The sequence below is a fragment of the Dendrobates tinctorius genome, unplaced genomic scaffold (genome assembly GCF_039654945.1).
Source record: "Dendrobates tinctorius isolate UK_male_01 unplaced genomic scaffold, ASM3965494v1 ptg000026l, whole genome shotgun sequence".
In the NCBI taxonomy this organism is placed as follows: Eukaryota; Metazoa; Chordata; class Amphibia; order Anura; family Dendrobatidae; genus Dendrobates; species Dendrobates tinctorius.
The window spans coordinates 632,149-657,153 of NW_027361694.1; the positions used below are offsets into that span (position 1 = coordinate 632,149).

Genomic DNA, 25,005 nt, shown 5'->3' on the forward strand with positions numbered 1-25,005 from the left:
GTTTCAGGAAACCATGCATTTAATTAATTAAAATCTTTGGTATTTTTATGTATATGAGTACAGTGAATGGTCCTCATTGAGTAGAACCGTCCACTGGACTCATATGCATTCAAACACCAGGGACAATGAATAAATTACCAGTTATAAAGAATCCTTTCCCATAAAACTATATATAATTCTGATCAGCTTCTTCATCTCTATACTATGCTGTCCATAGATCAGACTGTATGTACAACATGTCAGGTTCCCTTTAAGGAATAGGTGTAGAAGATACTCTACTTAGAGTCTGTGTTCCCATGAATAATATTTTAACATTTACATATGGTTCATACCCAAAATTGTTTTCTAGGATTCTAAACTCATGGGAAATAATGCAAGAGCCTACCAAGGATTTAATCTGGATAGTTGTGGCTTTCTAAACTGATTCAGTGTAAAAGAATAATATGACTTGGAGTTATGAGTATTTAAATAAGATAAATGGTAATGACGTATAAAGCGTCTGCGTGAATTAGTGACTAGGCTACATATGCTCCTCTGAGAAAGTTAGCCTAGCTATAAGTTATTAAATGAGCTATTCACTAGTATAGCAAAAGTGTACTGAATAAGTCTCCAAGCTCTTAACATAATGAAAAGTGGATAAATATTGGGATGCATCCATATTTTCTAAGTGGTAGATATTACGGAAGATAGTAATTATATGGTAATTGAATATAACAGGAACCTGGGCAAATAATGAATTTCATTTCCACAGCATTTACCTCCATAAGTATAGTGGACAAAAATTGAGTTGTCTTTTTAATTAGATGAACTTTATATAAGGATCTGATAATATACCGTATATACTCGTGCTTTAGTGTTTTTGGATCTTTTTGTCAGATGTTTCTATGGTTATTGAAGTACAATTAATAAGCATCTCATAAACATTTACGGTATACCTTTATTGACAAATGCATCACTTTTATTCAAAAACTCAATATTTATAGTGTTCACCCTTATTTTTCAAAAATTCTGTCATTCACCCTGACATGCTAGATAGCAGCATCTGGGCCAAATTTTGATTGATAACAGCCCATTCTTGCCTAATCAGTGCTTATCACAATTTCTGTGTTTCTGTTTGTCCACCTTTATTTTGAGGATTGACCACAGGTTCTCAATGGGATTAAAACCTGGATTAAAACCTGGGGAATTTCCTGGCCATGGATTCAAAATTTCAATGTTTTCATCACTGAGCCACTTAGTTATCACATTTCCCTTGAGACACCAAGCTCAATCTTGTTGGAAAAAACATTGTTCATTGTCAAATTGCTCCTGGATTGTTTGGTGTAGTTGCTCATGAGTAGAGTTGAGCAAATTTGTTCGGGTCCTTGCTTATTTGGCAAGCTATAGCACTTACCAAATAAGCTGCAGAGGGAACCCGGATACATGGAGCACGCCAGCTGATCAGCTGTTCGGCTCCGCAGCTGCATGTGTCACGGCTGTGTGACAGTCATGACACATGCATGGAGAGCCTTGTTTGTTGGGATCTCCATGCATGTGTCGTGACTGTCACACAACCCCGACACATGCAGCTGCGGAGCCGAACAGCTGATCAGTCGGCGCGATCCAGGAAGCTGAGTTCCCTCTGCAGCTTATTCAATAAGCAGGGACCCGAGCAAATTCGCTCAACTCTACTCATGAGAGATTTCTATACACCATTTTTTCATTATCACCTTTATGGTAACCAAAGTGAGAAAAAGGGTACTAGACAATGGTATATCAGATAAAAACTTTTACTTTATTAAACAATTACAATACATGAATTAAAAAGAAAGGTGCTAGACTAATTAGAAGAGCAACTTAATACTCCATGGGAGAACCCACTTCAGCAGCAAAGTATACCCTTGTATACATTGTATACATTGTGGTACCCTTCATGTAATTAATTTAATTAACCTAGCATCTTCTAATTGGTTTAGCACCTTTCTTTTTAATTCATGTATTGTAATTGTTTAATAAAGTAAAAGTTTTTATCTGATATACTATTGTGTGGTACCCTTTTTCTCACTTTGGTTACCATAAAGGTGATATTGTTGTACTGTGATATGTCACCCTCTATTGGGGACGAATAACTTAAATTGGGTGATTTTTTGTGATTTATACCATTTTTTTTCACTGTAATTTTCTTTTTCAATGATGAGTGAGCCCACTCCCATGGGTAAAAAACAAACCAAAACTTGAATGGCCACAGGACATCATACCACACATCATAGTAGCCCTCATCTTTTCGTCCATACACAATCATTCTTACAGGTGTCCCCAAATGGTCTGAAGGGGTCTTCATCAGAGAAAATGTATCTACTTCAGATTTCAGCACTCCATCCCCTTTACTTCCTGCTGAATGCCAATGTGTCATTGACGTTCTTCTTGGTGAAAAATTACTTATTTACTGTTTTTCTTGACACAAGGCCAGATCCAAAAATCTGCGCCTCACTGTGAGTTCAGATGCACTGACACCTGCTTGATGCAATTTCTGAGAATGTGTTCCACTGGAGTTGAACTAACTCTGTAGCTGAATCCTCCTCAGTAGACTTACTGGGCTTTCTTGTTTGTCCTTAAAGGGAATCAGTCACCCCTTTTTAGTGATATCATGTAAAGAGATCATTCAATTCTGTGTCACATAAGGATTCTATTAGGACTTTTGATTCCCCCTGACCTGCACCTCTGATGCATAATTACCTTTTTTATCTTGGTTGGGGATGCATGGAAATAGTCGCGGTCCGGTCCGATGGGCGGGGCTTATTCGCCTTCTCCCCCCTCCTCGGCTTGCTGAACGTAATCTTCATCTGTGAATATCACAGATGCCGTAGGCTTTCCGCACTTGCGCATTGAAAAGGCCTCTGGCGCTTGCGCAGTATGCTTTGCCCAACTGTGTGCAAAGCATATACTCTGTACTGCGCAAGCGCTAGTATTTTTCAGCGCCGTCTATGCCCCGGAAGTCTTCATATGCAGGACACACTTCCGGGGCATAGACCGCGCTGAAAAAGTCCTGAAAAAGGGGGAATCAAAAGTCCTAATAGAATCCTTATGTGACACAGAAATGAATGATATATTTTCATGATATCACTAAAAATGGGTGACAGATTCCCTTTAAGGCTTATTCAAAGCAATTGTAACTTTTTCTTTCTGGCTCTTGATGATCTAATAAATGGTTGTGTTGGGGGCAATTTTGCAAGCAGCATTGTCTTTGCTGGTAAAGCACTTTTGTTGCAAAACAATAATAACGGCACATGCTTAACAGAAAGCAAAGAATTCAAGCTCCAGCCACCTTTTAAAGCAACTAGTCTGTTCTCATAAAATAATCAGCATGACCGAGTGATATCAGATGTCTTGACCTCAATAACACTTTCTCGTGATCTAATGAGAAGATCACTGAAATTATGTAAGCAAGTCATTTAGGGCATAAAATCAGTGGCAATGCATTTTTGTTAAAGTTAAATTTCATGGCACAGAAGGACTCCATTTTTTTGATCAGTCTTCAGAACAAGCTAGAGTTAATTCAAATTGCCACTACAGAAATGGAAGCAGCAAACTTTCTGAAAACTGAAATTTGTGTCAGTCTGAAAACATTTGTTCATGATTGTATATTAGGAAGTGCAGATTTTTTGGTATATCAAAACTTCCTAGTAATCTAACAGTTTGTGTTCTAATTTATCCATCAGACAGATTTTGTGCCATTGATGGTTTACTACCCAGAACTTTATTTCAGATCAGCTGTCATGTGCCGGAAAAGGTGCGGGCTCAGCGCCGGAGTCCGCACCAAAGAGGGGGAGGTGACCTATGATGGATATACACATCATATGTCGCTAGTGGGTTAACTTCATGATTTTTCCAGTTCTGTCCATTCATTTAATTTAAAGACTTATTCAAACTATTATTTAACATTATGTTTTCATGTACTTGTTAAACACATAAAGCAATTTGTCTATTTTTGGATTATTTTCACATAATTGGGTTTTAAATGAATATCAAAAAGTTAATGGTCCAATAACATTGTATGATTTCTGCTGGTCAGCGGTCGTTTAGCTGCCTGTTTACATAGTCAACCTTTCTTTAGATGGGCACTGAACATTCTGTAATTGTTCCTTTCAGAGTACAGAGGCTCCCATTGTTCTCAGCAGTGCAAGTCCTGTTTACACAGGATGATGCACTGCTAAGAACAATGATTTTACTTAACGATTGAGTGTTTTACTCATTCTTCAGGTGATCAGCAGCCTATTTAGACTGCACGATTATCGTGAAAGAGTTTTTCTAGGATCGCTCTTTCATGAATATCGTGCAGTGTAAATGGATCTTCAAACACCATTCAGATGTCCATGAAAAATGATCTAAGTATAGACCTACCTTGATATATGGACTGGCCACAGGTCTCCACACCCAAACTCAACAGCATCATATATACCTAGGATGATGTCAAGTTTTGGATAAGGAGATTCAAGGCAATTTTGGGCATTGCAGTCCACACTCAGAATATGTTTCAGGGACGACTGAATGAGGCTTTATTTTGTCATCAGTTTCACTCCAGTCTGCCAGTATCGATTTGGTAGTGCAGACAATCCGTAATCTGTTGTTTCACCACGTAGCTATACAGTGGCTATGGCATTTTTATCACATAAGCAAATTTGATTGCCAGCAAGGATATTTTTAAGAAATTACTGTATATAGAATGTAAGCATGCTAACAGATCATTTTTTTCCATTTTTCGCATTATTTTGTAACATTTTTCTGAACTAATTTCATGGACAATTTTAATACTACATGTGAAATCCTTTAAAGCATATTTTAGGAGTAGTTAGGGTTCACTGAAGCAATTTTTATTTGCTTCTACAGATAAGCCAAAGGAAGGCCGAAGATATGAAGAAAGGGATGTGAGTAAACAAGATAGATTTTTACTTTCATTTATCTAAAACAATTTTTGTCTAAGTAACAAGACAGGTTTTCAGTCGCGAAGATTAGCTATGCAAAAGGATAGTAAATACAGATCTTGAAAACATTGATGTCTGTTTATAAATGTGCAGTTTTAAATTCCAGTGTTATCACAGTGATCCCTGCTACTGAAGTCAATGGTACAAGTTCTATTATTTAAAGGGGGTTGGAAACTTTATTTTACATTTGTGTTGGCGAGTTGGGGGACATGATTTTGTGGCATTTACTAATATGTAAGAATTAAGATACTGTCACACTTAGCGATGTACCAGCGATCCCGACCAGCGATATGACGCGGTCAGGATCGCTGGTACATCGCTAAGTGGTCGCTAGTGAGCTGCCACACAGGCAGATCTCACCAGCGACACCGCAGGGGACGGGGGTCGCTACTTACCTGTCAGACGAGGCGATCCTGACGTCCTCCCTCCCGCGTCCACGCGTCGCTCGTCTCCACAGCAGGAAGCCCCAGCAGGAAGCTGACGACGAGAAACGGTCCAGGACATTCTCGCGCGACCAGCGATAACCAGCGGGGGAGCGGTCGTAGGTAAGTATCAGACATAGCGATATCGCTAGCAATATCGCTATAACGTCACAAAAACCAGTGACATTATAGCGATATTGCTAGCAATATCGCTTAGTGTGACAGGCCCTTTACAGGTTAACCTCCTGATCTTATTAGATAGTAAAGCTTTGTAGTCCTTTAACCTCTTCATGACAATGTGTCGTACATGTACGGCTCATGCCGTTTCTCCCCATTTGATGTGGGCTCCAGTCTGAGCCCACATCTTTTCCGGCACCTGTCATCTGATTTGAACACTCTCTGACAGCGGCATTTAACACGATCACACTGGAAGCGTATCACTAATCCTTCCCATGGGCGCTCATGTCACATGACTGTGGGTCACTGATGGGTTGGCATGACAACTTGGCGTCTCCAGGAGGCCCCTGTAGTTGTCATTGCCAGATTGCTATAAGCGCCACCCAGCGGTCGACACTCATAGCAAGCTAGTATTTCTGCCATACAGAGCAGGGCTGCAGCAAAAGCATGATGGCAGCTTCTAGTCTCCAATGGAGACTATTCAGGCTGTGTGCACACGCTGCGGATTTTGCTGCGGTTTTTTCATCATCGAAAACCGCACGTATCGCTGGAAAACGCATGTGCGGTTTCTGGTGCGGTTTTTGCATTTTTGATGCGGTTTTTGGTGCGGTTTTCATGCGGTTTTCTTGCGGTTTTTGAGTGCGGTTTTTGGTGCAGTTTTGACTGCGCTTTGCAAAGCAGACAACATACATAAAGTTATGGCAACTTGAATGAGGAAAAAAAAAAAGGTGATGTCATTTCCTTGGCCAACCCCCACCATTCTCCATTTTGCTAGCCAAAAGCAAGTATCAGCACAAACATCCAGCATTCAAGTGCCCAGTATAGTGCCCTGATGGCCGAGAACCAGATCACACAGCGGTGCCTGCTCCGCAGGCCATATCGAATCCTTTTGATGTGGTTTATGCTGCAAAACATTAATCGCCACAGAGAGGAGGTAAGGCTGGTTTCACCTTACGTTTTATTGTGCAGCACATCATGCGCTATAGGTCGCATCTGCAATGCTTCCCTATCGTTACCATGGCGGCCGCAGGGTATAGTGCTTGCATGCGTTAATCATCAGTTGCAATGCATTGGAGTACTATTGGCGTAGTACGCTGACAATCGCAGCATGCTGTCATTGGCACGGAGCGTAGGATACGGAGGAGAAATATACGCCTGGTGCGAGGGACCCCATAGAGAATCATTGGTCCGTGTCTAATGCGTGTTTTAAGCGCCTCTCACCCGTCCGTATTCCTCGCCAGGGTGGCTAAGGTTTTTTACAAAATTGCTTCTGAACCACTCCTATGGTAGTGGCTAAATATTCAGCATCTCACTTTTTTTCATAATGGTGGCAAGAATTCTGCCATAGGAGTGGAAACCATCCTTTTAATTTACTGCTTTATGTTCGGATGGTACCCATGGTCTGGAGTAGTGGTTACTGTGTTCCAGACCAGGATAAATTAATCTGGTAACCAATATATATAAAAAAAAAAACCCAGTGATATACTCATCCTCCGTCGGACTATGTGGTCCTTTGAGCCGCTCACCACGCTCACGGCATCTTCCGTTCAGTTGCCGTTTTGTCTAGTGGGGGACATTGTTTTTTTTTTTTTGGGAACATGCTGTCTTTAGGACAGATGCAGAATAGGCAGCGGTGCGAGTTTCTTTAAGTTGTGCTGAAGTTTGGCCAGCTAATATGCTATGTGTGCACATTGCCTCTTTGTTTTTGCGTAACATTTATTTGTATTTTAGTTGCAGGAGCGACGAAGGAGGAAGAGGAACAGACGGATGTGGGTGCACCCGCTTGTAGCTGAGCGACAGGAGAAGGGGCATTTTTATGTCCTTTACCAAGATTTGAGGCGGTAAGTTCAAAATATCTTTAATCCGTCTCTTCAAATATTATCATTATGAATTTAAAATGTTGGTCATGATATCATTTCAGCTATCCGGACAAATTCATCTTGTTTTGTCGGCTGTCCATCCCGGCATTCGACCGATTGTTACATATATTGGCACCACATCTGACCTTTGCGGACACCATAATGAGGAAGGCGATCACTGCTGAGGAAAGGCTGCTCATCACCTTGCGGTAAGTATATATTTTTTGGTTTGTATGTGATTGAGGCTCTTTCACACGTCACTTACACATAGATGGACATTGATATCTTTTTAACATTTTTTCATGTAGTCTCTTAAATGGGAATATGTTAAACATGTTTAATTACTTGTTTTGCTAACGTTTCTAATATTGTTTTTCTTTTTCTTTGCAGATTTTTGGCCACAGGAGAGAGCTATACATCCCTACACCTCCAATTTAGAGTTGGTAAATCCACCATCTCTCAAATTGTGAGGTGCACATGTAACGTGATCTGGCAGAAATTGCAGCCCATGGTGATGCCTTCCCCAACCGAGGAGACTTGGCTGCAGGTCGCAGCAGGCTTTCAGTCTGTGGCCAATTTCCCAAACTGCATAGGTGCAGTTGATGGTAAACATGTGAGGGTTCAGCAGCCACCACGATCAGGATCACGCTTCTTTAATTATAAGAAGTATTTTTCGGTGGTCCTGATGGCGGTGGCTGATGCACATTACAAATTTGTTGCCATTGACGTTGTTGCCTATGGTAGTACTGGGGATTCTCGGGTGTTGCGATCATCACAGATTGGTCAGCAAATTCTTCAAGATGGCGGAACGCTCCCAGCCCCAAGACCTTTGCCGGGTTCCACAGATCCAGTGCCCTTTGTGATGGTATCGGATGAGGCGTTTTCCTTAACGACAACCCTGCTGCGCCCATACCCACGAAGGGGACTGGATGACCGGCGGAGGATTTTTAATTATCGGCTGAGTCGTGCACGCAGATATGTGGAATGCACCTTCGGGATCATGACTAGTCAGTGGAGAATCTTTCATACTGCCATCCAGTTGGATACTGACACCGTTGATGCTGTGATTAAGGCCTGCTGTGTACTACATAACTATGCTCGGGAGTACAGCTCAGAGGTAGATTTGGAGTACCAGCAGCCACAATGTAATCAGCTGCGCAACGTGTGTCTGGGAAGACCATCCAACTCTGGTGTGCGTGTGAGAGAAACCTTTACTGACTATTTTATGAGTCCCGAAGGTGCCGTGCATTGGCAATACTCCTGTGCTGGTGTTGGGCAGCCTGACCAGCAGTGAAAGATGGAAGAACAGAGTGTCACAAAAGAAAGGACCACTCAAGTTGTAGTGATAAACTTTTTCAAAATTTTGAAAAAAAAATTTGGTTGTATTAATCAATAAAACCAATTCTGATTCTGTATTGATGGTGTGTGTTTCATTTATTTCACCTCATTTTCATTCTTCAAAGCCTACACACAGTACATTGGCTGGAAATCCTACAGTTTCTGCAGCATCAACCACCTTTTTGACCCTCCCGCCCATAGTCCTTTGATTCTCGACACATGACAGGCAGAGATCACTGCATTTACATTAATCTGACCCAAAAAAAACTAACAAATTGTAAATACAATATTTTTTATTTAGAAAACAATATAGAAATTGTTGGCATCGAAAAACTAGAAATACAGCCAAATATTATTACATTTGAAGAACTCCAAAACGGACATTTTTAAACAACACAAATTTTTAGGGGGATTTTGTGCACCATAGACAGTAACTATTAGGGGAGATAGTGGTACTCAGGGGTATACGGATAGTTGGCCTGGGAGCTGCCTGAGTCAGAAAAGTAATTTGTGTTATTTGTTGGCCTATACTCCGTTGGCCGCTGCTGTTGGGTGGGTGGTGTGGGTCGGAACAGGTTAAAAACGCCCATTAAAATATTTGTGTATGATGCTATTGGAGCAGGGTCCTGTAAAGCAGTGATTGACATCTGCACCATTGTCATTAATATAGACTGCCTCTCCGGTGTCAAGCTTCGAATTTTATTGGCAATTGTCATGCCAAAGAAATCAAATTCATCCTCGCTTGTGGTTTTTTTAATTAAATCTAGTGTGTCCGAGGATGCCTTTAAGGTGGTGTCAATGTGTTTTTTTTTGGTTCTTTTTTTGCTCGGCTCTCCAGACACCGGAAAGGCAGTGGCTACACATGCTTCTGAGGAACCCAATGGTTCATCAGCTGCAGAAACAGATGTTTCGGCAGCTGATGAAGATGGGGCTACATCAGAAGTTGTGTTGCGACATGGTGCCGAGATGTCACCTGCCTCACAAGACCCTGCTCCATCTTCTGATTCATTGACGTTTTCAATTATGTTCCCTTGAGTGCTGTTGAGAGAAAAAAGAAAAACATGAGGATTAAAAATTACATATTTTATTCGGACAAACTGTTTGGCCAACTACAAAAAAATTTCATGACAACTGCGGTGCCCCATTTTACATTGCATGATTATAACGCATGTTTGTATTTTACTCATTTGCAATCAGTGCGTGCTATATATACACAGTGCAAATTATCTTTGCTGTCAATCAGCGCCAACAAATGGCAGCGAAACATGCAGTATTGTTAGAAGCTGCTGCACATGTCAGAATTTATTGGAGCTTCACAAGCACTTTATAACGCATAGTGAAGATGTCCAATAGAGACCAAAAGTTCTTAGACATCTTTTCATTCAAAGACTTTTATGTATTTTCATTATAATGAAAATTGTAGAATCAGTACGAAGGGAGTATACAATGACAAAGGTGAACGGATGGACTTGCAATGCTTGTTTAACACCGTGTAGCATGGAGGAGGAGGTGTGATGCTGTGGGGGTGCTTTGCTGGTGAAACTGTTGTGGATTTCGAAATGTATGGCATTGTGAACCAGCATGGCTACCACGGAATCTTTAGGCGGCATGCTCTTACATCCGGTTTGCTGTTCGTTGGGACATAATTTGTGTAGTCAACAGGACAATGACCAGAAACACACCTCCAGCCTGTGTAAGGTGCTACGCTAGATGACCTGGCCTCCACAGTTACCAGACCTAAACCCAAACAAGATGGTGTGGGTTGAGGTTGGCCCGCAGAGTGAAGTCAAACAAGTGCTAAGCATCTGTGTAAACTCCTTAAAGACAGGTGGAAGACAATTTCCAAGGAGTAACTGGAACCATCAGTGTGCTAAGCATTTCAGAAAATTAAAAAGATGTAAAATTTCTATATCCGAGAAGTAATTGAAATAAAGAAAACTGCTTGAATGCGGTATTTTTTTTTTGGCGTAAACTTACCTTCGCAATGTCCGGCTGGTGATGAGAAACTGAAGTTCTTGGAAGTACGGAAATGTTCTGCTGGTTGGGGATGCGCCACTTTTTTGACAGCTGGCAATGAATTTATTAAACCTGTCCCGAACCGAACGCCAACGTTGTTTGACATCACTGTCTACAAAAGAAAGACAACAAGATTTTTACCACCTTTTTTGCTTTAATAACAAGTGATAACAAAAATAATCCTGAAAAAGTTAGTTACCAATTTGTGACTGTGTGGCTTTTGTAAAGGAGTGCCAGTCAGGGTACATATCACTTAAAATTTTGGCCCAGCAACGATCCCTGTTGCCACGATCTTTGTACAGCCTGTCTGCCGGGTCCCAAAGGGATGGGTAATCACGCACCTACACACAAATAGAAAATGGAATTAGGAACTATATCAGTTACACTAATAAAAATCTAAAAAACAAAAATTTACATATAAGCCATAACAACTAATTTAGGTAGTGAGCACTGATATTGCATAGCTACTAAAAGTAGCCATACGTTAGCGGCTTCATATTTTTCGAATGTGAGCGAGGGGATAATACTCATTGCCTTTTCATAGGCTATTAATATCAACCCGAAGTTGTCTGCGTTTCCTTTATGATTGCAAACTTGTATGTAGATGCAACGTCCACCCTATATTTTGGTGCCAGAAATGCATAGCAGACAACTATGGGATGTTAAATGGAGGCTGGGTTGGGGTTCATAAACATGGCCTGTTTTGAGGCTCTGATTGGCCACAGTTGTATGCGTTTCTTTTCTGGCTGTAAAATTCCTGGGAGGCCTAAAATAATTTTGACGTGGGGTCCCCCTATATTTTTTGCTCAGAAAGGCAAAGCAGACAGCTGTGGCCTAGGCCCCGTCACACTAAGCGACTTAACAGCGATCCCGACACCGATATCAAGGTGTCAGGATCACTAGTAAGTCGCTATGTGCTCGCTGGTGAGCTGTTACACAGGCAGCTTCACCAGCGATCATCACAGCGATGCCGAGCAGACGGCATCGCTGTCCACCCGTTAAAAATTGTATTAAAATACAAAATCTTTTTATTCTCACCTTCCGATGTCCCACGCAGTATTCCGGCCTATCTTGACGCTACGGTACCAGTGATCCTTTGCGAGAATGACCGCGAGAATGTCACGGTCTCGCGGCAACGACGTCTCACGCTCATTCGTGCAAAGGATCACTGTGACCGGAGCGTGGAGAGAGGCCGGAAGACTGCGCGGGACATCGTAAGGTGAGAATCACACTATTTTTTCGAGTTTAATTTTTTTTTTTAAACCTGATCGCTGGTCTCCAGCCTGTCACACGCAGCGATGCGTGCTGGCCAGTGGGAGACCATCGACCAAAGAAATGTCCATAGATTTCCCAGAGCGATCAGCGATACCGGCAGGGGTGCCGCTCGCTGAGCGCTCTCACACACAGCGATTTTGCTGGTGAGATCGCTGTTACGTCACAAAAGTTGTGACTATGCAGCTATCTCGCAAACGAGATCGTGGCCTCTCAAGGCAGGGAACAGGGTATTTGTGGGAAGCTTATCTTGCTATTTTAAAAAATTACCAAAAACTAAACTTAATACGTGCTGTTCCCCCTATTTTTTTGGCCCACAAAGCCTATGCAGACAGCTGCAGGCTGATTACCAGGTGTTAAATATCTTGCCGCAGCTGTCTGCGTAGCCATTCAGGCTTTAAAAAAAGAGGGGGACCCCCCCAAAAAAATGACGTAGGGGTCCCCCATATTTTAGGGCCAGAAAGACTAAGCAGACAACTGCAAACTGATATTTCCAACCTGGGAAGGGGTTAATATCCATGTCCCCTTTCCCAGGCTTTGAAGATCAGCCCACAGCTGTCTGCGTTGCCTTTCTGGCTCTAAAAAAAAGGGGGACCCCCCCAAAAAAAATGACGTAGGGGTCCCCCATATTTTAGGGCCAGAAAGACTAAGCAGACAACTGCAAACTGATATTTCCAACCTGGGAAGGGGTTAATATCCATGTCCCCTTTCCCAGGCTTTGAAGATCAGCCCACAGCTGTCTGCGTTGCCTTTCTGGCTCTAAAAAAAAGGGGGACCCCCCCAAAAAAAATGACGTAGGGGTCCCCCATATTTTAGGGCCAGAAAGACTAAGCAGACAACTGCAAACTGATATTTCCAACCTGGGAAGGGGTTAATATCCATGTCCCCTTTCCCAGGCTTTGAAGATCAGCCCACAGCTGTCTGCGTTGCCTTTCTGGCTCTAAAAAAAAGGGGGACCCCCCCAAAAAAAATGACGTAGGGGTCCCCCATATTTTAGGGCCAGAAAGACTAAGCAGACAACTGCAAACTGATATTTCCAACCTGGGAAGGGGTTAATATCCATGTCCCCTTTCCCAGGCTTTGAAGATCAGCCCACAGCTGTCTGCGTTGCCTTTCTGGCTCTAAAAAAAAGGGGGACCCCCCCAAAAAAAATGACGCAGGGGTCCCCCATATTTTAGGGCCAGAAAGGCTACGCAGACAGCTGCGGGCTGATATTCATAGCCGAGGAAGGGGTCATGGATATTGCCCCCCCTGGCTACAAATATCAGGCCGCAGCCGCCCCAGAAATGGCGCATCAATAAGATGCGCCAATTCTGGCACTTAGCCCCTCTCTTCCCAATCCCGCACCACGTCGGCGGGATGTGGGGTAATAAAGGGGGTTAATGTCACCTTTGATCGGTGACATTAAGCCCGGTTAATAATGGAGAGGCGTCAATTAGACGCCGATCCATTATTAATCCAATTATAAAGAATAGAAAAAAACACACAGACACATTAAATAATAATTTTTATTCAAATAAAAACCACTGTTTTTGACCAAATTTTATTGCACGCTCAATCCATTTGGGATGCCATCGATCACCTAGAGAAAAAAAAAAAAAAAAACCAACTAAGATACCTACCGTTCCGTCGCAGTCCATTTAAACGAGTGTCCCACGTCGATCAATCATGGAGAACAGTCACATCAGTAGATGTGACCATTCTCCATGTCACCAGAAACACACTGACAGGAGCTCTGCTCCTGCAGTGTGTAACTGCGCATGTGCCTACAGTTTACCAGAGTTCAGTGACTCCGGTAACCTCATTTACGGCACTGCTGCGTGGGAAAGGTCACACGCAGCAGAAGAGCCGTAAAGCGAGGTCCCGGAGCGGCCGAAGACCGGAAAACTCGCCCGAATACTTCCGATCGCCGTGGGACCTTTGTTTTTTGTTTATTTTCGGCGGACATCCTTTTTTTGGGGGGAAAGGTTTTTTTTTTAACTTTATTAAATGAGGGGAGCGAGGGATTCTGGGAACAAGATGGCGGGGCCTGGATGGTGAGTATACAGTATATGTTTTGTGTTGTATGTCATGTCATGTATGTTGAATGTAATGTCTGTTACATGTATGTTATGTGTTTTGTTACGTGTTTAGCACTGTACAATTGTGCTCGGTGGCCGCAGGGCCTACTCTTCCATCACATGGCCGGATGGGAGCAGCAGGCCCATGCGGCGATTGAGCACAATTGTCGCACTACCGTCGCATGGAGACGCACACAGACAGACACATACATATATACATACATACATACATACATACCAAGTCTATCAAACGCCCCATGTCCATCTCCATGCGACGGTAGCTGTCCATCTTGCCAGAAATCTTGTCACTGCACACTATACTCCGCCCACACACTACACTTCCTCCCGCCTTGACATCATTTCCCCCCATTCCGCTGCGGTTTTTTGCACCCAATCCGCAGGAAAAAACGCAGATCTTTTTAGATCTGCGGTTTTTATGCGGATTTTACAAAGTCCATGAAGTCCTATGGGTGCGGAACCGCGGCAGAAACGCACAAAGAATTGACATGCTGCGGAAAATAAACCGCAGCTTTTCCGCGCGGTTTTTTCCGCAGCATGTGCACAGCGGTTTTGAATTCTCATAGAAAACAATTGTACTGTACACCGCAGCAGAAACTGCTGCGGATCCGCAGCGGCCAAAACCGCAGCGGAACCGCAGCAAAATCCGCAGCGTGTGCACACAGCCTAAAACAAGTAAAAAGTTAAAAAAATGTTTTTAAAAATATTAAACAAATTTAAAAAAAAGTTTAAACCACCCCTTTTCACCCTATTCAAAATAAAACAATTAAAAAAAACATAAAACGCATATTTGGTATTGCTGCATTCAGAATCGCCCGATCTATTAATATATAGAGTTAATCTGATCGGTAAATGGCGTAATGAGAAATAAAGCCAGAATGCCAAAATTACAGTTCTTTGGTCATCGCAACATGGCATTAAAATACAATAACTGGTGATCAAAACATTGTATCTGCACCAATGTGACGGAGTCAGCTTTCGCTGAGTCGTTTTCTAGAGTGGACCCTCTGGGTCATGGCACCCACCCACTGAGGGTGAGCTGACCTTGTGAGGAACCACCCCCTATACAGTGAGTGTCAGGGGCAAGACCAGGGGGGTGAGCCACCACGACTGCTGGAACCAGACAACCGTCTCAGGTAGACACAATGTGTGTGTGTCAGATGACAAGGGACGTGCAGGAAACAAGACAAGACAAGGCGTGGTTTCAAGGTATCTTCATTAAGGCGAACTCAGGGTAATATCAGGTGCAAGACGTGATAACAGAGAAAACACAGCAAGGTGCGTGGCAATTTCCCACACAGCAATGGCATAAAGTGAGACTAGGGACTTTTTTTTTTAAGTGGCGGAGGAATACAGTGCGGAAGGATACCTACCTTCCGTCATTGGATTCCTGCAGCCCGTAGAGAACGGCAGCAACAGCTGATGCTGCAGTTCTCTACCCAAGATCGTCGTGGGACACACTCGTGGACTGCTTCGGATCGTGGGTGAGTATTTTTGTGGTTTGTTATGTTAATATTTATTCCGTAAAAGACAATGGCTTCGGGGAACAATGTGACAAGTATTGGTAAGTATGTTACTCTATGTTATATGTACTGTATGTCTATGTATGTATTGTATGAATGTATTGTATGTAGTATGTATGTAGTATATATGTGGTATGTATGTAGCATGTAGTATGTATGTAGTATGTAGCATGCATGTAGCATGCAGTATGTATGTAGCATGCATGTAGTATATATGTAGTATGTATGTAGCATGTAGTATGTATGTAGTATGTATGTGGTATGTATGTAGCATGTAGTATGTATGTAGCATGCATGTAGTATGTATGTAGTATGTATGTAGTATATATGTAGTATGTATGTAGCATGCATGTAGTATATATGTAGTATGTATGTAGCATGTAGTATGTATGTAGCATGCATGTAGTATATATGTAGTATGTATGTAGCATGTAGTATGTATGTAGCATGCATGTAGTATATATGTAGTATGTATGTAGCATGTAGCATGCATGTAGTATGTATGTAGTATGTATGTAGTATGTATGTGGTATGTATGTAGCATGTAGTATGTATGTAGCATGCATGTAGTATGTATGTAGTATGCATGTAGTATATATGTAGTATGTATGTAGCATGTAGTATGTATGTAGCATGCATGTAGTATATATGTAGTATGTATGTAGCATGTAGTATGTATGTAGCATGCATGTAGTATGTATGTAGTATGTATGTAGTATGTATGTGGTATGTATGTAGCATGTAGTATGTATGTAGCATGCATGTAGTATGTATGTAGTATGCATGTAGTATGTATGTAGCATGCATGTAGTATATATGTAGTATGTATGTATGTAGTATGTATGTAGTATATATGTAGCATGTAGTATGTATGTAGCATGCATGTAGTATATATGTGTTATGTATGTAGTATGTATGTAGTATGTATGTGGTATGTATGTGGTATGTATGTAGTATGTATGTAGTATGTATGTAGTATGTATGTGGTATGTATGTAGTATGTATGTAGCATGTAGTATGTATGTAGCATGCATGTAGTATGTATGTAGTATTTTTTTTTTTTTTTTTAACATTTAACACATTAGCCGGATGATGGGACTACTACTGTCCCATCATTGGCTAATGTGTCAATCACTGTCATGGTAGCAGGCATCGCCAGATGGGACTTGTAGTCCCATCGGACGATGCTTGCACAGACCCCCGGACATCAGCACAGCCCCCCGGCAGGCCGGCACAGCCCCCCGGCAGGCCGGTACAGACCCCCACAGGGTGCACAGACCACCGGCAGGCCGGCACAGCCCCCCGGCAGGCCGGTACAGACCCCCACAGGGTGCACAGACCACCGGCAGGCCGGCACAGCCCCCCGGCAGGCCGGTACAGACCCCGGGCAGTCCACACAGCCCCCCGGCAGGCCGGCAGAGACCCCCGGAAGGCCCGAAATGACGGCGCATCATGATGCGCACACACCGCGCATCATGATGACGTCAGGCTGTCAATCAACTTTGAACTTCCGATTCCGATGCCGACTTCCGATATTGAAAAAATATCGGAAGTCGGTATCGGAATTCCGATACAGCAAGTATCGGCCGATACCCGATACTTGCGGTATCGGAATGCTCAACACTAATGACAACCAACATGGAATTAATGAAAACATCAGGTCGGCATGCAAAAAGTAAGCCCTCACCCAGCACCAGATCCCGAAAAATGGAGACGCTACGGGTGTCGGAATATGATGATTTTTTTTTTAATTAGCAAACTTTGAATTTTTTTTTCACTCCCTAAATAAAATAGTACCTATACATGTTTGGTATCTACGGTCTCATAATGACCTGGACAATAATAATGGCAGGTCAGTTTTAGCACTTGGTGAATTGTGGAATTGCACTTTTTTTTGCAATTTGACCGCATTTGGATTTTTTTTCCTTTTTTCCTGTACACTATATGGTAAAAGAAATGGTGTTTTCAGAAGTACAACTCGTCCCACAAAAAATCAACCACTCACATGGCTACATTGACTGAAAAATAAAAAAGTTACGGCTCTTGAAAGAAGGGGAGCAAAAAACAGAAGCGCAAAAACGAAAATGGGCTGCAGGGTGAAGGGGCTAATACATACAGTATATATTAGTATGAACCACAAAATCATGTCCCCAAAACATTTGATAAAAGATAAAGTGGCCAGCCCTTTTAAATAGAGCAATACAGTTAATTCTATAGGATTTAATAAGAAACTACTGATGGTATGGCTGAACACATCTTAAAATATAATTGTGGGGCATAACTGACCACTTGGTTATATGGAACTGTTACATTTATAATAATACTAGCTGAAGAGCCCGGCGCTGCCTGGGCATAGTAACTAACTACGGCTAGTTATAACAAATTATAATGGTTATATTTATATATATATAAAGCTGAGTGTAGAGCCCCGCCCACTCCGCAAAGCCACATTCAATATAATATCCCACATCATCCCATCAACCAGAGCTACCAGACTACTACTCCTAATATCCCACATCGTCCTGTCACCCAGAGCCACCGGACTACTACCCCTAATATTCCACATCATCCCGTCAAAGCCACCTGACTACTACCCCTAATATCCCACATCATCCCATCAGCCAGAGCCACCGGACAACTACCACTAATATCCCACATCATCCCGTCACAGCCACCGGACTACTACCCCTAATATCCCACATCATCCCATCAGCCAGAGCCACTGGACAACTACCACTAATATCCCACATCATCCCGTCACAGCCGCTGGACTACTGCGCCTAATATCCCGCATCACCCCGTCAGAGCCACCGGACTACTACCCCTAATATCCCACATCATCCAGTCAGCCAGAGCCACCGGACTACTACCCCTAATATCGCGCATCATCCCATCAGCCAGAGCCACCGTACTACTACCCCTAATATCCCACTTCATCCCGTCAGCCAGAGCCACCGGACTACTCCCCCTAATATCCCGCATCATCCAGTCAGCCTGGGGTCAGAACCAGAGTGCTGAGTGGAACAGTCCTAACTTCCATACCGGGGATACCTTTAAGAGAGGCCTGCAGTCAGAACCAGAGCGCTGAGTGGATTTGCCCTGATTTCCATACCAATGATCCCTTTTATAGAAGCCTGGGGTGAGAATCAGAGCGCTGAGGGATTTACCCTAACTTCCACACCGGAGATCCCTTTAAGAAAGCCTGGGATCAGAACCAGAGCGCTGAGTGGATTTGCCCTGACTTGCATACCAATGATCACTTTAATAGAACCCTGGAGTCAGAATCAGAGCGCTGAGGGATTTGCCCTAACTTTCATACCGAGGATCCCTTTAAGAAAGCCTGGGAGCAGAACCAGAGCGCTGGATAGATTTGCCCTGACTTGCATACCAATAATCCCTTTAATAGAACCCTGGGGTCAGAATCAGCGCTGAGGGATTTGCCCTAACTTCCGTACAGGAGATCTCTTTAAGAGAGCCTGGGGTCAGTACCAGAGCATTTGAAGGCAATTGCCCTGACTTCCATACCGGAGATCCCTTTAAGAGGGGCATGGGGTCAGAACCAAAGCACTGGATGGATTTGCCCTGCCTTCTATACCGGAGATCCCTTTAAAAAAGGTCTGGGGTCAGTACCAAAATGCTGAGTGGATTTGCCCTAATTTGCATACCAGTGATCCCTTTAAGAGACCCTGGGTTCAGAACCACAGAGCTGAGTGGAACGGTCCTAACTTTCATACCGGAGATCCCTTTAAGAGAGGCCTGGGGTCAAAACCAAAGCACTGGCTGGATTTGCCCTGACTTCCATACCGGAGATCCCTTTAAGAGGGGAGATGTGCTTATGGCATGGAGGATGTGTAATGTGTATATGGGCACGGGAGGGGGATTCATTTCTGTCATATGCTCTCTGCTCCTTTCTGGGGGGCAGACAATGGCTGGGAGCTTATGTTCCCGGGTATGCTAAATTTCTCCCATCATGTCAGTGTCTGCTGAGGTGTTGTCAAGTGGGAAAACTTGCTCATAGCAACCAATTACAGCTCAGCTTCTTTTACCCAGCTCTGGTGAAATGAGAGATGCTTAGTGATTGGTTGCAAGGACAACTGTTGTTCATAGCAACCAATCACATCTCATCTTCTTTTGAACAGCGCTGGTGAAATGAAAGATGCTTCGTGATTGGTTGGTGATACACATATACATACATACATTCAGTTTTATATAGAGAGATTTAAAAAAAAAAAAAAGCTTTAAAGACGAATTGACTGTGGTTTCTTCACCTGATGCTGGAAGTTCTGGGTCTCTCTAGCATGGTCTGATTCCAAGTTTATAAGATTAAGTAAAAGATTAAGAGAGTTTTTGTTATTTAGTAAGAAATTTTTCTACGAGACCTGGAGTCTAGCCAATGCATGAGCCAGGAGTTTCGAGTGCCCACCTCCTTCTTATGAATTATTTTCTCCCAATTGTTTTCTATCAGTAGACAAGACCATTATTCGTTATAAGAAAATATCTCCATTTCTTATTAATCAATGTTTTATCTGATACCACTCGGACCAACGTTATCCTATGGGGCAATGCAGATATGTTATTTTTTCTCATGCCTTTAATTGTGAAGGGCATCTGAAAAGTGTTTCTCAGTGAAATGCCTTAGGCTTAGTTCCCATGGTGAGTATTTGGTGAAGCTTTGAAGTTGTGGATTTTCTGCAGCCTGTCAGCAACTATTAGGCCAGAGTCACACTACCATACAACATGGCCAAGTGCTATGCGATAAAACATCACACTCGACCCCGTGTTACTCTATGGGGCAGATCACATCTGCAATTATTTTCTCATATCAAATCGGCATGCGAGAACAATTGCAGCATGCTACAATTGGCAGAGAGACTCAGCTCACTCGCACCCATATAATTCTATGGGTGTGAGTGACGCAACGCACAGCACTCTGATATCACCCGAGTGCGGTGCGATATACCCTGACGCCGGCAGCAGAGGAGATAGAGAAATTAATTTGTCCGCCTCCTCCACAGTTACCAGTGTACCAGAGGATCAGAGCACAGTAGCAAGACACTCGGCTTCCACTCGCAGAGCAGGAGCTGAGGCTCATTAGCATATCGCATCCGATGCCATACGCTGGTCTGACTCTGGCCTTAGGTAAATTAACTGATTCCTGTTTTTTTTACGTAGTTTTTTTATTACTGTTTTCAGCTGCGTTTTTTGTCATGTTTTAAATTAAACATTTATTTAGATGCTTTTAGTTACTCAGCTGTGATAAAAGATTATTGATAAAGTCCTGTGTGAATTAAATGCACTAAGAACACAAATGCAATTTTTACCTGAGGATATTCCTCATCTCATTCAAGTCTATGGGTAAAATCCATAAACAAAGTGAATATTTACCATAAGAGAAGCCGACATGTTGCGGATTTTAATAGTCCATCACAGGTCTGTTTACGTCGCTTAAAAAAGCAGCACAGTGTGCATGAGAATTCTTTGCACGTAATCCACTTTGCTGGTTGTAATTCACTGCATTTTTGGAACAGTACAACTACAACTAAATACCCATCATGGGAACTTAGCCTTAAAAGAATTTCCAGATTTTCAAATAGTCTATCCCAAAATATCAAAAAATTAAGCACCATAATAAAATCCATCTTCATCCATCCACCTTCCCATCAATTTTAACCATCTTCCCCATCCCTGCTGAAGAAAAGCAGCCCTAAATCATGATGCTGCCACCACCATGTTTGACAGTGGGGATGGTGTGTTCAGGGTGATGAGCTGTGTTGCCTTTACGCCAAACATATCATTTGGCATTGTTGCCAAAAAGTTCAATTTTGCTTTCATCTGACCAGAGCACCTTCTTCCACATGTTTGGTGTGTCTCCTAGGTGGCTTGTTGCAAACTTTAAACGACACTTTTTGTGGATATCTTTGAGAAATGGCTTTCTTCTTGCCTCTCTTTATTATTATTATTATTATTATTTATTGTTATAGCGCCATTTATTCCATGGCGCTTTACATGTGAGGGGGGTATACATAAAAACAAGTACAATAATCTTAAACAATACAAGTCATAACTGGTACAGGAGGAGAGAGGACCCTGCCCGCGAGGGCTCACAATCTTCAAGGGATGGGTGATAATACAGTAGGCGAGGGTAGAGCTGGTCGTGCAGCGGTTTGGTCGATCGGTGGTTACTGCAGGTTATAGGCTTGTCGGAAGAGGTGGGTCTTCAGGCTCTTTTTGAAGGTTTCGATGGTAGGTGAGAGTCTGATATGTTGTGGTAGAGAGTTCCAGAGTAGGGGTGATGCGCGAGAGAAATCTTGTATATCTTGTATGGAATCTCTCTTCCATAAAGGCCAGATTTGTGCAGTGTACAACTGATTGTTGTCCTATGGACAGACTGTCCCACCTCAGCTGTAGATCTCTGCAGTTCATCCAGAGTGATCATGGGCCTCTTGGCTGCATCTCTGATCAGTCTTCTCTTTGTTTGAGATGAAAGTTTAGAGGGACGGCCGGATCTTGGTAGATTTGCTGTGGTATGATACTCCTTCCATTTCAATATGATCGCTTGTACAGTGCTCCTTGGGATGTTTAAAGTTTTGGAAATCATTTTGTATCCAAATCTGCTTTAAACTTCACAACAGTATTACGGACCTGCCTGATGTGTTCCTTGGTCTTCATGATGCTCTCTGCTTCAAACAGAACCCTGAGACTATCACAGAGCAGGTGCATTTGTATGGAGACTTGATTACACACCGGTCGATTATATTTATCATCATTATTCATTTAAGACAACATTGGATCATTCAGAGATCCACAATGAACCTCTGGAGTGAGTTTGCTGCACTGAAAGTAAAGGGACCAAATAATATTGCATGCCCCACTTTTCAGTATTTTAATTTCCACAAAAATTTAAAATAGTCAATAAATTTCGTTCAACTTCACAATTGTGTTCCACTTGTTGTTGATTCTTCACCAAAAATTTACATTTGGTATCTTTATGTTTGAAGCATGATATGTGGGAAAAGGTTGAAAAGTTCCAGGGGGCTGAATACTTTGGCAAGGCACTGTATGTGACTGCTGTAGGTAAACAGAAAGCCAGCAGGGAAGAATGGTGACGTGGTGCTGGAATAGCAAAGATAATATGGGGGAGAATATTTTTTTGCGCTTATTTGTATTAGCAACTGATTACTGATTTTGTAATAACCTGGAAAACCCCTCTAATGTGAACAGAGCCTTCCAAGTTCCCCAGAAAAGACAGCAACTACTCCTGCCAAAAGTTGTAAAAACAATAAAAAGTAAAGGCCTGCAATTCATCAACAGGTCACATTTCATTTTGTATGTAATTATAGTTTTAACAACCCATATTGGTACAGGTGAACATTTTACACAACTTATTTAAACATTTGTCTAAATTTTCACTCTACAGTAAATGCATCTTTCCCTTTGAATTTTGTGCCATTAGGAAAACATTGGAAAAAAATAATTTTCTTCCACTTTTTGTAATTGCCTGCCAGCTTTGTAAAATGACAGCTGATGTACAGTCAATTGTCGTCACATTCCGGCGATAGAAATTGGCCTACTTGAGAAATAATCAGTTACATATTAACACAAAGTTCCATTACCTCAAAATGTACTTTTAAAAATAGTAACTTGAAAAAGATTTCTGGAAAAGTTAATTTTTTCAAAACAGTCTATTTAGCTGGATTTCTTAATGTTGCCTGTAGATAATGAAGCTAATAAAATATTGATTGTGTTGGTCACTACTTATGTATTCCCACAATCCAGACAACAGGATGGTTTCAGTCTTATTCGCAAAAGGGTCCATTCTTGAATTAATGGTGAATCCTAGTGGCTAATAATAATAGCATTTATGATTTAGCCTTCATTGATAAGTAATAAACCATTCTGATAAGAAATTAAAAGGTTTGACCAGATTTACCTGGCAAATCTGCATTTATTATATTCGCTTGTCTTGAACAAGGCACGTCTATTCAGAATGTGACAGGGAGACATGACTGCTTGGCCCTGCTGCCAGCAATGAGAATGCTCACAGCTCACGCTGCACATGCTGCGCAGATTCAAAAGTCTTCGCTCAGAGACATTTGTGAAAAACCTGAACAATCTCTTTAAATTAGTATTTGGTATTACTACCAAATGAAGGAGTTGCTAGACGACTTTTTAATGGCTCTGCAGAACAGAATAAAATGAAATCAAAATTTCAACACTTTCCCTCCAGACCGCTGACACACATTGACTGCTGACCGGCTGCAGAGGTCACAGTGTCATTTGTAACGACATTGCAGCAATGACATTGCAGGACTGTGCATCAGCTGTCATTTTATAAAACTGGCAGGTAATTATAAAAAGCGGAGACTTAGAAGAAATTTTTTGCCAATGTTTTTCTAATAGCACAAAATTCAAGGGAAAGGTGTATTTACTACAGAGTGAACATTTAGACTAGTGTCTAAACGAGTTGCCAAAAATGTTCACCTGTACAAAATAATATGGGCTGCTAAAACTATAATTACATACAAAACAAAATGTGACTTGTTGATGAATTTTTTGCATTTAACTTTTTTTGTCATTCCAACTTGTCAGGAGTTGCTGCAGAATTGGGTAACATTGAGTAAATGGAAAAATTACCATTTTTTCCACTAAAATGTTGATTTGACCCCAAATTTGTAATTTTCTAAGGGGGTAATATGAGAAAATGAACCGTACAATGCACCAGTACAACAGTACCACATATGTGGCCAGAAACAACTTTTCAGGCACAGGGTAAAGCTCAAAGGTGCACCACTTTGGAGTGTAGATTTTGTTGGAATGAGTTGCAGATGCGATGTCACATTGCCAGGACAACAGAACCCCGTATAAGGGACCACATTTTACAAACTACACAACTTTTTAAAATAATCTAGGTGTGCAGTGGGCATATTGACACAACATGTGTTTCACAAAATTTTATTCCATTGGAAGGTGAAGAAAAAATAATTCAATTTTTACCACTATAATGTTGTTATAGCCACATATTTTTAATTTTTACAAGGGGATATTGGTAAAAATGACTCCATAATTTATTACACAATTCCTCCTGATCGTGGCAATACCCCACATGTGACAGTACTGTTTGGCTATGTGGCAGGGCTTGTGTGCTATTTGACTTTTTGTGAGCAGATTTTCCTATAATACAGTAGTCTGCAGATAAAATTTGCAGAGCCCCTAAGTGCCAGAATAGCAAAAACACCCTCCAGTGACTCCAAATTGAAAATTACACTCCTCTGGGAATTTATCTAAGGGTGCAATGATGATTTTGAGACTCCATAGGTGTATTCCAGAAACAACCACGCAGTTGACATTGTAGAGTAAAA

General features: G+C 42.0%; 2 protein-coding genes across 2 annotated transcripts in view; one reads left to right on the forward strand and one right to left on the reverse strand.

Annotated features, from left to right (window-relative positions):
- Positions 1 to 25,005, forward strand: part of NALF1 (NALCN channel auxiliary factor 1) — a 751,636-nt gene that overhangs the window by 629,915 nt on the left and 96,716 nt on the right. The window lies entirely within an intron of this gene.
- Positions 9,163 to 11,602, reverse strand: LOC141084650 (uncharacterized). The gene is made up of 3 exons (XM_073569472.1): positions 10,973 to 11,602; positions 10,735 to 10,885; positions 9,163 to 9,795 (listed from the first exon to the last, which is right to left on the reverse strand). The coding sequence occupies exons 1-3, from the start codon at positions 11,019 to 11,021 to the stop codon at positions 9,195 to 9,197; spliced, it is 801 nt and encodes a 266-aa protein (XP_073425573.1). The 5' UTR covers positions 11,022 to 11,602; the 3' UTR covers positions 9,163 to 9,194.